This window comes from Cnephaeus nilssonii (genome assembly GCF_951640355.1).
Source record: "Cnephaeus nilssonii genome assembly, chromosome: 5".
Classification (NCBI taxonomy): Eukaryota; Metazoa; Chordata; class Mammalia; order Chiroptera; family Vespertilionidae; genus Cnephaeus; species Cnephaeus nilssonii.
In genome coordinates, this window is record NC_137076.1 from 69,889,462 (window position 1) to 69,907,398 (window position 17,937).

The 17,937-nt window shown below is 43.7% G+C and overlaps 1 protein-coding gene across 1 annotated transcript in view; it reads right to left on the reverse strand.

Moving 5' to 3' along the window:
* Positions 1 to 4,798: 4,798 nt before the first annotated feature.
* The window catches only part of AFG2A (AFG2 AAA ATPase homolog A), a 254,821-nt gene continuing 241,682 nt past the window's right edge, over positions 4,799 to 17,937 (reverse strand). Inside the window, exon 16 of the mRNA XM_079772599.1 lies at positions 4,799 to 5,874. Coding sequence (XP_079628725.1) covers positions 5,698 to 5,874 — 177 coding nt within the window. The 3' untranslated portion in view covers positions 4,799 to 5,697. The remainder of the gene's footprint in view (positions 5,875 to 17,937) is intronic.

The following is a 17,937-nucleotide window of genomic DNA, read 5'->3' on the forward strand; positions in this document are numbered from 1 at the left end:
CCCAAATACTCTGTGCTCCACATCCTTGACTCCCCTACTTACCTGTCAACATTTTCATTATTATGATTATGTTGGTGAAAATAGTATTTTAATTGCTGTGGGCTTATGATTAATGTGTGAACATATTATTACATGTCACTTCCCTTCTCACTTAACTGTATTTGACTGATTTTTAATATACACGTTTTCCATATTTTCATGTTTCTGAAATCAGGGTATGAGAATATTCAAATCACAGTACTTTATATTTTTTTCCAAAAAATACCGTATGTTTTAAAATTAATAGTCTTACCATTGATGGTGTTTTGAAACCAGTATGGTATTTCCTACACATCTCAAGCAGAGTGTGTGTTGAACTTAATTCTTTTTAAGTTGGTCCAAAATGTGTTGTACTGGATGGATAGCCTTTGAAGTATTTAACATCTGTTCCCTAATTTCAGTGTAGTTGAACTCGATTTTCCTTTCTTTTCATTTCCTTGGTTTTTGTTGTGTGGTGTGTATGTGTTGACACTTTAACCATTTTTCCAGAAATGTTTACCATTAAGTATGAAAGAGGAGCCTGTAAGTTTCCCAATGATTTTGTAAGCCATTAAAACCCCGTAATATGTCTCTTTCTGCTCAAATTTGCTGGAGTGAATTCTGTTCCCCCAAAGTGAAGCCCCCCCCCCCCCCCCGCCCAAGTAGAGGCTTCTGGGGGTATATCTGGCAGAGACGTTAGGTTCAAAAGCCTATCTATTCCATTGTAATCATGAAAAGTGAAGGAAGGGAAGCAAATGGATTTGGAGCTTTAGAAGTCCCCTGTTAGTTCAATCCATATACAATCTCCGAGGGTGCTTTGGTGTGTGCACCTCCCTAAAGGAAAGACTCAGGGAAACGTGACAAAACGAACTGAGACTCTAACGACTTCACATTTAGGCCAGGGAAGTCATTGCATTCTATCTCTACAGCAACTTTCTGTAGCTTTCTCTTGATTAAGATAAATTAAACATATACCCAAGTTTGGTTTTCCCATAAATCCAATAATTATGTTTCCAAATGGAAAACCTATACATTATTTTTAAAACCTGTTTTGCACATTAGAAACAACACAGAACTGAACATTTTTCAAGCTAAGTTAGGGCAGCCAGTATTTAGCTTATAAATACACTCTCTTTGTCATGAAGCAGTAAAGGTTATAAGCCATTTTTCTAAGTTTTGTTGTTAGAAGGAAACACTAATTTCACTATTCAAACTAAAGTCTCTTGGAAAAAGAGTGTCAATATGAATATGCCTGAAACCCTGAAAAAAATCGGGACCAAAGACAAAATTTGACCAAACAGATGCCAGAAAAGCATTTTCTTTCCTTGATGAAACTTAATTTTTCCATGAACTATACTGTGTATTCAATCACAAACAAACCCAATAACAGGATCATACACTGTTTTAAATCCACAAACACAAGACTCTGGAATCAGAAGTAAAACCCTCATGGAGATGACACTGGGGTAAACTGTTATTAGTGACACCTGACTCTTGTGACTCAGATTTTTACTGGTACTGTTGTCAATCGGCATACATTTCAAATAAAGGAGTATCATGGCCTTTTCAATGGTAACTAGAGGCCCAGTGCACGAAATGCATGCACTGAGGGGGGCGACGGTGTTCCTCAGCCCAGCCTGCACCCTCTCCAATCTGGGACCCCTCGGGGGATGTCCAACTGCCAGTTTAGGCCTGATCCCACAGGCAGACATTCCTCTCACAATCCAGGACTGCTGGCTCCTAACCGCTCGCCTGCTTGCCTGCCTGATTGCCCCTAACTGCTTCTGCCTGCCAGGCTGATCACCCCCTAACCGCTCCCCTGCCAGCCTGATGAACACCTAACTGCTCCCTTGCCGGCCCAATCGCCCCCTAACTGCCCTCCTCTGCTGGCCAATTTGGTTCTGATTGGTCAGTTTCTATGCCAGTGTCAAAAGCTCCACCTCCTAGGCAGCCATTGGCTCCTTGCAATTCACCCAGATTTTGTTCTGATTGGTCGGTTTCTATGCCAGTCAGCATCTCTGGGCCTGATCATAGAGGCAGGGCTGATCAGCAGCTGCCCCAGGCTGCTGGCAAGCGGCTGAACTGCTGACCTCTGGGAGAGAGAGAGAGGCTTGGCTGCTGGCAAGGGAGACAGAAGCAGGGTCTGATCACCCTGCTTCTCTCTCCTGGCCTCACCAGCAGCGCTGCCACTGCTGATCAGCCCCGCCTCTCTCTCTCTCTGAGAGGTCAGCAGCTCAGCCCGCTCGCCTGCTGCACGCGCAGCCTGGCAAACGGTCAAGCCTCCCGGTCGTTGTGGATGTGATGGACCCAGGGTTTTTATATATTAGGATAACTAGCTATCTACAGATATAAAACATAATTGGTGTGTAATAAATATGTAGTACTCTAAAAATCTTTTTCAAATCAATAAAAATAAAAAACAACAAATTCTTAACTTTCAACTCCTTTCTTCCAATGCTCATCTAAAAACTAACTTTTGTTACCAAGAAATGTCTCTCAATTTGTTTCCTGAGTCCTAAAAGCCTGACCTCTTATTTGCCTTCTTGCATTTATTCCATCATACCTAGTCCTCCTGATTTTCCAGACATGTGGGTGAGTGCACTGCGACTGCTTTGGGACACCATGGAATTGAGTTCAATGCTGTCTGTGATGTTGGTTAAAACACAATAATGGCCACAGATGAATTTTGCCCTTGAACTGTAACATCTTTTAAAAATTATTATGAAATACTTAGGCAATACAAGAAGTGTAGACTGTATTACAATCAATGTTTACAACCCCACCACTCAGCTTAAGATAGGACACTTTTCAATTTTTCTTCCCTGACGAAATTACTCCCCAGTATTTGGTGCTTTTCATTTCTATTCAGATAGTCTTTTACTACCCCCCCCCCCCCCCCCCGAACAACATATATTATTCTGGATGCCTTAAACATTAAATACATATGATAAGTATTCTTCTGAAACATTCTTTTTGTTATGCAGCTCTATTTTTTTACTGCCTTCAGTACTGCATTGGATGAGTATTCCATAGAGGCCCACTCTCTTATTGGTGGATATTTAGGTTGTTTCCAGTTTCTTACTACTTCCGAACAATGGAGCTAAGATTTTCTGATTCATTTCTTCATTGAACACAATTTGCCCTGAAATACACACCAAGAACTGTTGAGTTACACATGACTTGACATGCCAGTTGCTTTCTGAAGTGATTGTACCATGTAAGTTCCTACAGCAGAGTCGGGGGTGGGGTGGGGGAGAGGAGCTTGGGATTATAAACTCTGTAGGCAAGAGCCCTAGCTGTTAGAATCCCCTGTGACCGGGCTGAGGATCTATTCCTCCAACTAGTGCAACTGCTATCATCCCAAGGATATTTCTAGCTCCGACACATGCTTTCATGTTAATTTCCAGGCTTTGAGCTTCTGTATCACAAAAGTCTTGTGAATTCAAATCCTGAAGCCATGGTCAGGTCAGGTAAGTCCAGTCGGAATTCTCAGAGGGCCCTTTTTCTTTTTTAATCCAAGGCACAGACCAAGTCAACAGAGGCTCCTTGAGGTCTCCCCAACCAGCAGGAGGATTTCTTGTCTAGTCTGTTTCTACACTGAAGGTCTTTAAAGATCTGGCATTAAGTATGAGGCTCAGTTATAACTTCATGTCATATGGGCTGAAAGGTCCATCTGAACGCCTGGCTGGCTGAGATGGCCACCTTCCTCTCCACCACCAGCCTGCAGCCCACAAGCTTGTGTGGGTTCAAGTTTACTGTTCTGGTTTTTATTTTATTGGCAATGGAATTTCTTTAATTTTCATGTTTAGGCCTTTGGAAAAAATTTTTTTCTCTTATTTTCTTGTGCCCCCAGCACTTGTAGGAAAGAAGTTATGCTGCTCTCATAAGGGAAAATGGGAAGCACAAAAGTAATTTTGAGGCTCTATTTATTTCAATGTGTAAGCCTCATTTTCTACATCGGCAGAATCCAACAGAATTTCCTAGGGATGGAAATCCTATATAATAAAAGGGTAATATGCAAATCGGCCAAACAGCTGAACGACCTGTCACTATGACGCGCACTGACCACCAGGGGGCAGACGCTCAATGCAGGAGCTGCCCCCTCGTGGTCAATGTGTTCCCACAGGAGGAGCACCACTCAGCCAGAAACTGGGCTCAGGGCTGGCGAGCACAGTGGCAGTGGCGGGAGCCTCTCCCACCTCCATGGCAGCACTAAGGTTGTCGGACTGCCAGCTTAGGCCTGCTCCTGGGGAGCAGGCTTAAGCCGTCAGTTGGACATCCCCTGAGGGCTCCCGGAATGTGAGAGGGCACAGACTGGGCTGAGGAATCCCCCAGAGTGCACAAATGTTGTGCAGGGGACCTCTATAATGCCTTCTGTTCCATATGGCGGGCACTCATCACCTGTGGCTAACAAGTGCTAACATGTCTGATGAACTAAATTTTTAATACTATTTTAGAGTTTAAATTTAAATAGTCACATGTGACAAGTGTCTACTATATTTGACAGCACAGTTCTAAATAGTAGTAATAGTTTTCAACCCTCAGGTGATTTTATGTACTAACAAACCACTGGAGTCTGGGAATAAGCCTTGCAAATCTACTTCTGATAGTTACAGAATCAAGTATTTGGACTCAACTTCAAAATACCTGCCACCACAAAACCGTGTAGCCCCATTATTTTGATAATGAGGTATTTCTTGCCTGACTTGTCTTTCTGGGGATTTTCAAAGATCTACAGTGACCAGGTTTAAGTACACTTCTTTCCATTGCTAGGAAGTCAGGGAATCAAAGTCCAACAACTTTTCAAGGATATTTATGGAGTACTCAAGCGTTAAGAAACCTCAAAAATAAAATAACCGGAAATATAAATACACATATTTAGAATGCAACATGAGACAACATGATTGACTGTACAATTTGGTTCATCTTTTAACTGAAAAGTTTATTGGTGACCTGAAAATGTGTACAAGTTAAACATGAACACTTTATATTATTCATTTCTAGCATTTGATGAAAAAACACCACCAAGTACTGCTCTAGGCCTGGACTGGGCTTATATTTCCAAATTTTTAAATTTTTAAAGGGCATTACAGTATATGAAATGACTCTTACTTCTTTGTTCTTTAATTGCCATAAGTATAACTTAATGTGGCTGAAGTAAAAATACAGGTATGAATTATAATGAGAACCAATACGTATTTGGAAACAAGTCCACATAAGCTTGGCTGGTGCTTCTGGCCATTTCATTGTTTGGCCTTCAAAAATAAAGATTTGTAAATATTTCCCACCATGCGTCATCCACATGCATTCTCTCTGTTCTTGTATAAAACTGATGCCTACGTTTGGCATTTAGGAATGCACTGAAATGGGCTCTGAAGTAAGAAAAGCATTTCATGGGATGAAGGAACCAGGTCAAAAGTGAAAAAGCTAGAAGTTTACATTTTAAAACTCAGCACACATTTCCAGGTACAACTGATTTAAACCTCTGTCCAGAGATTTTCATTTTATCCATATGATTTAAAATGTCTACAAGAACTGGAGCCCCTTAAATCCAGTCAACAAGTTTCAGACATTTTGTTTCTTAAGAATTTCTTTTTTTAACAATCTCAACACAAAATTTTAAAACAAAACAAATTTTCTCTAGAAAGCATTTTTAGCATAACGAAGGGGTATGTTTTTTCAGAGTGTATGAAGCCCACTCTTCTCTTGGTAATCTTCATAGAAACGTCTCAGTGACTCGGGAATTCTGGGCGTCACAGTGCTCAAGGCTTGAGTGAAATGTTTTTTCCTGATGCATTTGGCTTTAATGTCTTCTTCTAGCGCCAGAAGGGCGGCCTCTCTACAGACGGCGATGACCTGAGGGGAGAGAGAAGGCAATCAATATTGGTTTTTAGAAATGTAGCATTTCGGTGTAACTTCTGCAACTACAAGCACATTGCTAAACCTATTCCACTTAAATTTTCAAAAGGATAAAAAGTAATCACCTTCATTCCCAAACTACACATAAGTACTCAGAACCAGGAGCAGCAACATATACAAGATAACGGCACTTGCTTACAACTGTAAAGGTGGAACAGCCCGGCAGGCGCATATGTCGCACGCAGGACTAGGAAGGATGAGTGTGTACGTGTGGCGGGGCAGGGAAGGAGGCATTACAGCGAGGTCCGGCGCATCAGCACACCTGGCCATGCACAGAATCGCCACATTCCTTTCAGCCTTTGATGTATTACCAACATGTAAAAGCATTTCTTTATGTGCATCTCTTTAATGAGTTCTTAAATCTCGGGAATATCAGATGGAGTTGTCTCCGTTTACTTTGGAGAGCTGCGTAGAACAGAGAAGTAAATTCTGTTTACTCAGCGAGGGAAGCTGAAAGAATGGCAGAGAATGGGGGTGGGGGGAGTGAAGGCAGAGTGGGCGGTGGGGAACTGGAAGGGAGGCAGGTTCGAGTCTTGAGTCCTGAAGTGTGTTTTTAAGCTCTCTGGTCTCAGACAGCGGAAGCAGGCTGATGGCAGTGTCATTCTGAAGACACATTGCTGTGCTGAAAGGAGCTTGTGGGATGAAAAGGGATATTGTGATTTTCAGGGCAACAGGGAAAACAGTGATTGATATTGACTGCGCCCTTCTATCGGTAAATGAAAGGGCCAGCTGAAACGCATTTGTTCAGCCATTCAGCATATTTTCTCTGTTTGTTCACTTATTGAAAAGCGCTCCTCTGCTTATGCTGGGCTAATGGCTGCCAAAGCAATTCAGTCCCTTTTTAGGGGATTTAGCCGCATGTTTTTAGGAAGCTTTCAAAAAAACATGCATAGATTTAGGTGGCTTTGTCAAATTACGACAATGAAACTGTTAGTTCTGGGCTTCATTAATGAGCACTGAAGTTGACTGCCAAGGTTCTGCATGTTAATGCTTTTCCAGAAAGAGTGGCTACCAACTTGAGGGAAAACACAAAACTTCAGGGATTAGTAAAACAACTTCATCACATACGCTGGTGCAAAGAGTTACTTTGAAAATAAGATATGATAAATAATAAGCACAGTAAAAGAGTGTGGAGTGCCAGCATGGTAACCTAGCAATCCAATGGTCCCACTATCTAAGGTGACCAGATCGTCCCGCTTTTGGCGGGACAGTCCCGATTTTTAACAATTTGTCCCGCGTCCCAAATAGGGACTTTTTTAAAACGCCGTGGGACGCGGGACAAATTGTTAAAAATCGGGACTGTCCCGCCAAAAGCGGGACGATCTGGTCACCTTACTATGCGCCAAAGAGACCTGGGGGACATCCCTGAAGGGCCGTGAAGGGACCAAGTGGGAAGAGCCTCAACCCTCCTACCCTCCTTTTGAGCAGCATTTCCTCATCCGGGTAGGAATGTGAAGCAATGATTGTGAGGCTAAAACGTCTGAAGAAGATCCAGAGGGGAGGAGGCAGAGAGGACTGAATTTTCTGCTGGCGGCAGAGTCCAGCCCTCTGACAGTACAGGAACGTGGCCACTGCCTTGCTCCCTCTCAAGCTAAGTGGAGTAGAGAAGCCATCACTCTGGGCAATGCCACGTCTTGCACACTTCATAACTGAGACTTAGCTCACCGAGCACTGGACCCAGTGCATCATGGCTACGAACATTTACTAAGTACCTGCCACGTGTGCCAGACAACTACTCATGACTGTGCTGACTGCTATGTGACTAGAGGCTCCGGTTTTGTACAATGCAGTGATCAGCTAATGTGAAGTCTTGATGGGAGCCTGGCAAATGGAGTGGCCAGATGAGCTCGGTAGGGTAGTGGTGGTGGGTAGGGAGTAGGGTGGTGGGGAGGTTGGTTGAGTTGAGGAAAGAAGAGGTGACTGAAAGGCTGCCTGGAGCCTCTCAAAGTTCCTGGAATTTGGTTCACACAGCTCTTGGTAGGTGGTTAATTCTGCCGGCACACGTGAGAAAGTGAACCAACAGTCTAATAGGCTTCCTCTCAATACACAGAAATAAAACTGGAAGAAATTACTATACTCTGCAAGCCCTGGATTCTCAGGTAGTCGGACGTGTCAAGGTAGAGCAGGTGGGTAGTGACAGGTCATTGAGGCCTCAAAGGCTGTCTTTGGGGTCAGCTCCCCCGAGTAATTGCTCTTTGCTGGTAAGCCTTTCTTCTTCCATATCTGCATTTATAGATTTTTCTCTAAGCAGTAAGCTGCATTTGCCCTTATGTGGTAGCTCCCATGGCAGTGACAGAGGGGCCTAGATGGTGAGATGTGGGCAGAGCAATCAGAGCCACTTGAAATCTGGATGTTTGTAACTTGGGGCCTCTAGTGTATGTTAACATTTAAGAAATTCCCTATAATATTTAGTACTGGCCTAACCCTTACGTAACAATTCAATCCAACCTGGAGATCTACAAATCTGTGAGATACAGAAAACTTGGACAGAGTTTTGATGAGAGTGCTGAGAAATGTTCAGATTAGATGCAGATGACCTTGAGAACCTTTGAGAGACAATGACAAGGGAAACAGCAAGGACCTCCCAGGAAGCTGTCCTCCTGGGTTTGGAGCTATTTGCACTTCCAGGGTGGCAGAAGGACTGCCTGAACGCAACACTTTGCTTTGATAAATGTCACCCTGCTTCTTTTTATTTACAAGGACTCCCCGAAGAACCAGTGAATTAGGCAGTCCTTTCTGCCACTTTTATTTTCCTACTAGAGGCCCAGCGCACAAAATCGTGCGCATGTAGGGTCCCTAGGCCTAGCCTGCGATCAGAGCCATGTCCGCTGCTCCGCGAAGCTGCTCGCCAACACCCCGCAAGTCTAGTCCCCAGTCCCGCTCTGCTGCCACCCAGCCCGATTCCTGTGGTTCCCCGTTGGCCATCCAGCGATGGGAGCCTGTGGGCTGGGGGGAGGGACCAAGAGGTAGTCAATGCCCTTCATAGCGACTGGTCGATTGGCTGTTCTGGTTGTGACGCCTGGCCTTTTATTATTATAGATCATATTTGCTTAGCAATACACAACCAGTAACTGAGAGGAAATAGTACACTACTCATAACTAGTCATGCTTTCATCAATCAACACCTACTGAATAGCTCCTCTGTGTAACATCTAGGTGAGGCCAGGTATAGCATCTAGAGATGTCCAAGACACAGTACCTGTCTTCTGATGCTCCCAAACCAGGTGTAGACAGCAGTTAACTGCCGTGTGGCAAAAGCAAAGTGCTTTGGTGGGGAGAGAAGGAAGAAATTAATGACAGGCATATCTAAAGCTCTCACCGACTTCCCAAGAAGCTGATGCACAAGCAGCAGACAGAGTACAGCTCCTAAAGTGCCTTTGTTTTTATTTGCCCCATGAAAAGGCTTCTTAGTAAAAATTCCAAAAGGAAAAGCCTTAATGGTATTGCTGGTTCTTCTCCCCTGACCCAACGAAGACGACGGGTTGAAAAACAGGAGTATTCTTGGGTTCTGTTGGCTCCGGGGTCCCGGTTTGGTAGGAGTGCCAAGACACTGTACTTCCGCAGGAAGGTGCAGCTTTCCTGCTTGCTCCCATGGCCCATGCCAGCATTCCCCTTGAGCTATTAGTGTCTTACAGAAGAAGTATTTCTGATGAAATACTAGTAAGTTTCAGGTAATTGTGTTTATACTGTTTCCCATGAAGCACAGTAGACTTTTAAAGATTTTGTGAAGCCGAGTAATGATGATCTGCTTAATTTTCTTTAATCCAGTGTTTCCCACAGAACTTTCCCCCCCCACCCCCACCCTGTCCTTGGCAGAAAAATCTATAAATGGCCATTGTTAGAGTTATTGGGGATTTTCAGCACAGACTCTGGGAGGTGCTAACCCCCACCAAACAACTCAGTCAAGGCACAATGTGGCTCTTGCCTATCTCACACCTTTTTTCTTTTGCTCTCCCCTATTCTAGAACAGAGAGAAGAGGGAAAGGGCTAAGCAAAAGACAGAGGACCAGTCTGTTTAATGAGGCCAAAGGGCAGTGGCCACAGCATACACTTGTACTTGGAGATATAAACAGTTAGTATATATTTGTTGAATTGACCCCAACAACTCTTTAATTAAAAACAAGTTTTCAAAACGTGTGTGCTACATGCATCTTTCTCATATCGGGCCCATATCCTATAATATTTTCACTTCCGTTTCACATGACCTAGATTTTGTCAGTTCTACTGAGGCTTTTGGAATGATAAAGTCAGTAACAAAAATTGCTTCACACTGTGATGTATGTTCATCTTCAGCACTACTGGGACCCTAGTTTGTCCCTAGAATACAAATGAGGACTTCTGGCAGGAATACCAGTGTTAGTCTGAGAGAAGCTTCCTTGGGTATCAGAATTTGTTACACAGGACAGAACGTTTTTGCTGTGTTGTCATGGGGAAAAAGTGCATTGTAATTGAGAAAGGTTCCCCAAAACGTGCCAACAATGCAGTAATATGTCTATTGGTTAGAGGACTGAAATGGAAGCTTTGTTTAAAAAATTTGTGCAAATGGTGATCTACTCTCCCTCTTGATGAAGTAATCTGGCTCCCATTAGTTGCTGAGGGATTTTCTTTTCTGTACTAAGCTTTGAAAAGGCAGGGTCTTTTCTGGTAAATTTGCTAATACATCTCTGAGAACGAATACTATAGAAACTGAGTAAAAGGACCTCCAATTTAAACTAGGACCTCCTCATTACTCTCTAAAGCTTGTAAGAGAACCTAACGAGATGAGTATATGTATATGTATATGTATATGTATATGTATATGTATATGTATATGTATATGTATATGTATATGTATATACCTCTCTAAGAGGCTACAGACACCACACGGCTCCCCTTCTGCTGGCATCATACTCAAAAGCAGACGGGGTCGGGGACTCCATGGTGAGGGGCTTTGGCTGAATTTCCCCCAGGAGGGCACAGAAGAACCTCACTGAGATGTAGCTGAATCGACCAATTGGAATCACGGGTTGTCTGGAATATTAAACTAACCTGTTTACAAAGAAAACGTGAGACATTTGAGCACCTTACTTCTCTGGCAAAAAGGGCTTTGGAAGCTTTCCCCACACCCTTCACCATCTTGTCCTCTTCCCAACAGGCTGCAGGCTAGATCATTTAAATAAAGAGGGTGCCTTCGCCCTTGGGCTGTAAAAGCAAAATGTTTTGGCTGGCTCTGTGAAGCTAAGGGTTATGTTGTGTTCTTTTTCATTTTGACCAAAATATTGATACCCAAACTTAAAAAATATATATACGTGCCTTTCTGCAAAGGTGAAAATACTATGTTTGGGGGAAATAACAAAGGAGACAAAAGACTAACAGTGTCCCAAGGTCTCGCGGTCAGAGCTAGACTAAGACATGTTGTTTCTGTGGCCATGACACCCATTTATTTGGTGCCAATGTGTCACCAATTCTCTTTCCATTTGTTCAGCAGTAATAATAGACCTATCAGATTTCTGAAAAATAACATAAATAATAGAAATCCTCAAAAGAAAGTCACTGAAGGAAAGAGTAAGTGACTGTTTTCAGTGATGCAAGGACCCAGGAGGCTGGATTTCATGTTGGGCTGACCCTCTGAGAAAGCAGTGCCTGCAGGACACCACTCAGCAGTAACGGGATTACGGGACAGCCACGCTCATGAGGGTGGGAGCAGCTTCCCAGGAGGAGGAGGCTCTTGACCACTGAACCTTGGGAAATCTAATTACCTCACTTTTAAATGCAAAAGTGCAAAAGAGGCAATTGTGCTGAAGTCTGAATGCCTTGAAGAGTAAGAACAATGTCTATTTCACTGAAGAAAAAAAATGAAACCTCTTGTACATAGCCTACGGTTCTTCCCCATCCACAAGACAAGGAGAGTTGAAACACCGTGGGCCAGCTTAGTAACACGGAAGCAGGCTCACTACAAACATGGAAATCCGTACTCTTTCTAAACAGGCAGTAACCGGTTTTTAAAACGATGTGATAAAGAACAGTAGTCAAGCCCTAACCGGTTTGGCTCAGTGGATAGAGCATCACCCTGCGGACTGAAAGGTCCCAGGTTCGATTCTGGTCAAGGGCATGTACCTTGGTTGCGGGCACAGCCCCAGTAGGAGGTGTGCAGGAGGCAGCTGATCGATGTTTCTCTCTCATCGATGTTTCTAAGTCTCTATCCCTCTCCTTTCCTCTCTGTAAAAAATCAATAAAATATATTAAAAAAAAGAAAAAAGAACAGTAGTCAAGGCAAAGACTGTTTACCAAAAACTAATCAACAGGCAGGAAGACCTGCAAGTGTTGGGCAGTGTTTTGAGCACTCATCCTGTGCGTGGCTACCTGCCCGTGTCCTCAGTGTCAAGGACACCACCTTCTCCGGTGCACTGAGACTTTCTTTCCCATTTCCAGTCAAGGCCTGGTTTGTAAGTGCACTTTTCTCCTGACTGTGAATAGACTGGGACAACGGCACCTGAGAGTGGAGAGGATGTAGGCCTGCAGACTGGGGGCCTGGGGGCTTCCGACAGGGACACTGCAGTTCTGCCCCATCCTTCAGCACTAAGCTCCTCACTCCCTCTGAGATGAACTGCACCCTCCAGGCAGGGTGGAGGGTAACAAAGTTCTGAAAGTGGCTTAAAGCGGCAGGGGAAGCCTAGTTTAGTTCTATCAACACCCCCCCACCCCCCACTCCAGGCACAGGAGCCCTCAGATCTGCGGCTGAAGAGGAGGCTAATTGACAGGGTAACCTTTGGTGATGAGGACAGAGGCTGTGGAGAGCAGGATTCATGTTCCTCTCTAATCAGCACACCAGGGCTGCTGAGAGGTCCACAGGAACGACAAGTGCACCTATGGAGTCTATGCACACAGGACATGGCCAGCACGGGTGGTGAACTACACAGGAGAGTGTTAGATGTGGAGGACTGAGCTGGAGGGGAGAGCAGCCAGCCATCGGCCAGCCATCCTCGGGTGCGCTAAGTGCCGTGGGTGCACCAGAGGCAGAGCTGCCCTCCCCGCCTGCTCCTGCTGTCCGGCGGGAGGAAAGTGCCTCCAGTGAGGCCTAAATGTGCTTTTCAGCCTCTTTGTATTTCAAGTGCACTAAATAGCTTTAAAGAATCTACCAAAAGAAATGGGCTGCAGTGCTTGAAAAGGTCTTAGGTATTTTCAAGACAGCGGTTTTGTTCAAAGCGTCCTCTGTCTGAAACACCTGTGACCTGTTGAGCCTAATTGGGCTGCAGCTGGCCAGAACATTATGTGCCAGCTGCCCACGGCCCCGCCTTTCTTTTCACTTTCCCAGCCTGCTACCTCCTTCCCTGTGTGGGGAGGATTAGAAGCCAGGGAAGAGTGGGATCCTGCTGTTCCAGAATAGCCTGCACTGGAGGTGCTTGGGAAGGAGGCTATCTGGGAGATTAGGTGCTCATTCTCCCAGGCCCATTGAGACCTGCTCAGAGGTGACTGAATGGCGACAGAAGGAAGCCGTAGAAGCTGAGAGCCACAGTGCGGCAGATGAAGTGCAACTGTCCCAGGCAGGAACCACGAGGGTGCCCAAACTACCCAGAAAGCAGCTCAGAGGGAAAATGGGGGCCAGAGAAGGGAGTTCTGAGCAGGGCAGGGGAACAAGAAGCCCTTACTTAAAGTCTTTTAAAATGCCACCTCATGGAAAACTTTTAAGTCATGAGGCTAGAATTGAGGATTTGGGAGGACGGGAGGACATATTTAAGAAATTACCTAAGTATTGCTCTTGGGCTACATACATTCCCTTGGATTGTCTGCAAAATAAGATGATGATGATGAATCCTTCCAGGATTATGTTAGGGTCATACTGTCTAGGATGCTATACACAGTACTGAGTCAAAAGAAAACAAGAATTTCTGTAAAGACACATTCAAAGGCTAATGACAGTAAAAAAGAGGGGGGAAACCCTTGGATGCTTACTTTTCACTGATTTAAAGTTATTTTGAGGCCACTAAAGATATAGCTGAGGTATATGAACATCCTGTGCATAACCCTTCATTATTATGGTATGGAGAAGCCCATAATTTTTACTTTTTAAAATTTACAAATGCATCGATCATTCTATAGAGCTCTGGGGCTGGAAAGATCAGGAGTTTTTATTCTTATTGTTTCTAGAACTATCTACACCTGTGGGAATTTTAAATGTTTCTAACATTAACTGAACCATAATAAAATAGAAAGGAGTATTTTTAGTTTAGAAAAGAACTGGAATGGGAATGAAGAGGATGGGAACCAGGGCAGGGAAGGAGAGGGATAAGAAGGAGGAACAAATGCTGAGAACCCCCTATTCATTTGTAATTCTAGAAATCTTTAAGACAACTAGCAAGTTCTGGGCCCTGGGGATATAGTAGCCAGGTCCCTTTCCTGGAGGAGCAAGGTGTGTGAAGTCCTGGCTAATCCATTTATTTCCTCTCCAGGTTCATAGTGAAGGTTTCACTGGGAGGCAACAGCCTGAGGCAACTTCATAACTGCCCCTCCCCCTCCCAAGCCTGACTGCTTAGGGTCACTTGTTTTATGGTCTGGCAGCCACTTATACTATTCGCTCACACCACAGCTGTCAGGATGTAGAGCTATTTGTGGTACATGTCTATTTCCCTCACTAGACTAGGAGTTCCTCCAGCCTTGGCCTTGCTCTCCTCCCCAAACATACCAGGTTAGCATGTCCCTTGACCTTTGGGAGTCCACAAAACTGTCCCCTACTGAGGTCTTCTATGAACTGAAATATAAACTAGTTTTTGCTTTAAAAAAAATGTGTATGTGTGTGTAAATATATACACACACTCAGCTCCTGCTGTGATAACTAACTGCAGCCAAGACCACCGTCTACTATGGACTAAAAAAGCAAACATGTCTGGGGCACAATGGGTCATTCTAAATAAAGAGGTGTATTTGTGAGCCTTTGTGGAACTAATGACCAAGCTATGACCAGAAGTTACTGGAGTCATGGGAGAGGCAGCAACTTGGATCAAAGCACTTAGGAAGGGGAGAGCTCGAGGCCAGCCCCCAGGCAAAGAGAGAAGAGCAGCATGGACATGTTCTTGGGAGAGGAGACCAAGCAAAGTCCTAGCTGCTCTAGGACTCCTCTCCAAGTCTGCGGGGTGGTGGGAGCTGGGGAGGTGGTGGCTGCCAGAGGTGGGGCATTAAAACATGTTGTTTTATGAATTTAGTGTAGCCTAAGTGTACAGTGTTTAGAATAAAGTCATGTACAGTAATGTCCTAGGCCTTCACATTCTCTCACCACTCACTCTCTGCTCACCCAGAGCAACTTTCCGTCCTGCAGGCTCCATTCATGGTTAAGTGCCTTATACAGTTTTTAGCTTTTATACTGTATTATTACTACCCCTTTTCTATCTTTAGGCATGTTTGGATACACAAATACTTACTACTGTGTTGTACAGCAACATGCTGTACAACAGGCTTTAATCAAGGAGCAAAGGCTATACCATACAGCCTAGGTGTGTAGTGGGCTGTACCATCCAGGTTTGTGTAAGTGCCTCTATGATGTTCACACAATGACAGAATCACCTAATGATGCATTTCTCAGAACTGTCCCCACAGTTCAGTGGCACGTGACTGTACTTTATTCAGGGAGTCCTCAAAGAACCCAGCATCCCAAACTAGACAAGATCCGAAGATGTGAGTAAATTAAGCACAAGATAAAATGATGCAACCAAGAGACTGGGTAAACAAGGGATATAGGAGGCTGGCTGTCATCAATGTAACACAGCATATTGTTTTACAGAAAACATTTTTTGTATAAATAGGAAGAGTACATGCTAAAATAATAAAAATGCAGTATAGTGAATACGTAAAGGAATAACAGTCATTTATTATCATCAGCAAATATTATGTACTGTACATAATTGTATGAGCTGTACTTTTATAGGACTGGCAGCACAGTAGGTTTATTTATACCAGCGTCACCACAAACACGTGAGTAAATGTGTTGCAGTGGCTGCAATGCTAACTAGGCAATAGCAATTTTCAGCTCCAATATAACCTTATGAGACCACCATCGTATGTGTGGTCTGTTGTTGACAAAATGTCGTTATGCAGCAATGACTATATTTGGGGTTTGCACATAATGCAGTACCTTTACACCTAGAGTTTTCTTTGGGGAAGGGAGTATAATCAACATATAACATTATATTAGTTTTAGATTTACAGCATAATTATTCGATATATGTATACAGGGTGGGGCAAAAGTAGGTTTATAGTTGTGTGTGAAACTTTATTCTTGTATTATTATTATTATTATTGTATTATTTTCCATACAAATGGTAAACCTACTTTTGCCTCACCCTGTATATTGTGAAATGATCATCACAATATAATATCCATCACCACACACAGTTACAATTGTTTTTCTTGTGATGATTACTTTTAAGATCTATTCTCTTAGCAACTTTCAAATATACTCCCCATTATTTTATAATGTTTGTACCTTTTGACCCCCTGTACCCATTTCACCCACCCTACTCCCAGCTCATTACAGAATGAGCCCCTTTCTCCTTTCTCATTCTCCAAGCAGCTGCAGGCTGGTCCAGCCTGGTCAGTAGCCTTGCTTCTTACATCTAAAATCATTTTAAAGAGTATGTCATGGTGTTAATGCCTATCTGTGTTAAATAGAAAAAAAAGACTAGACAATTTGTAGCTAGCTAGGGGGCATCTGAAGATGAGAAACATGGAGTATACTACTAGCACATGACAGAGAAAACACAATATAATTATTTATCTCTTATTTTAAGGATGTCATTCTCATTGACAACAGTATTGCAATAAAAGAAAGCTCTTCTTCTCCCCTAGAAATGGATTTATATTAAGTGATATCACCATCAACAACCAGGATATACTCACATTTTTTCTTTATTTTTCCCTTCTGATTGATAATACTTATGTTGCTTATAAGCCATTTGTTAGAAGCTAACATATTACTTTGTTTTAAATTCAGTGTCTTATTTGTTACATAAACTGGATGCTATTTCAAGTAGTACTTCACCAGTTTTGTGTACTTATTGACCATACTAGTGGCCTGGTGCATGGATTTGTGCACATTGAAAGGAAAATAATCAGAAGAAATATTTTAATATTGCTATTTGCACTTTCTCCCTCAGTGCCTGGGAGCCGGTGGCCCCAGCCCCTACCGCCACCGCTGGTCCTAGTCTGCGCGGTGATTGGGGCCCCCCTTTGCATCTGCCTTGGCCTGGCACCACCTGCTCACCTGCTCTACCATCCCACCGCGGTCCTGCTCTCGTTGGGGCCCATCAGGGCCGGCAGCGCCTCCACTGCTGCCTGCTGCCAGCCCCGCATCATCGACGCCTGCCATGTCCCGTGCTTCCCCTGGTGGTCAGCGCACGTCATAGCAAGCGGTCGAACTCCCGGTCGACCGCCTGCCCGAGGGGACAATTTGCCTGTTAGGCTTTTATTATATAGGAAAATAAAGATCCTTAACCTAGGGTCCATGAATATCTAGATGGATCTAAGAATATACTGAAACTCGTGAAAACTTATTTTTCTAGAGATGGTTCAAAGCTTTCATCGTATTTCATCATATTCTAAAAAGGAACCATAACCCCCAAATGGTTAATAAACACTGCACTATAGTAACTATATTTCAAACCGTAAATCCTATGAATGCTTCATAATAATATCTATATTCCCCTCTCCAGATGACTTAGGCCAGAATGCAACTTGTCTAGAATTAGCCCAGTAAGGAGTTACACAATGGGGCTGATCACAGTTAAAGGCAGGTAGTTTTTGCTTTCTTAGACCTTCCTCTTGTACCCTAGGAAAATTCAACAGCTGCCCCTAAGTATAACTACATGCTATTGAGATCTTTATTGACACGAAGAAGAACCTAAGACCTATATCCTATTTCATTTACTGGGGGTGGGGGGGGGGGGGCGGGGGGAGGGAAAGAGGGGAGAAGCTATGGTAATAAGACACTAAGACTGCAAATTTCAACACACTAGTTAAGGAATGCAAAAG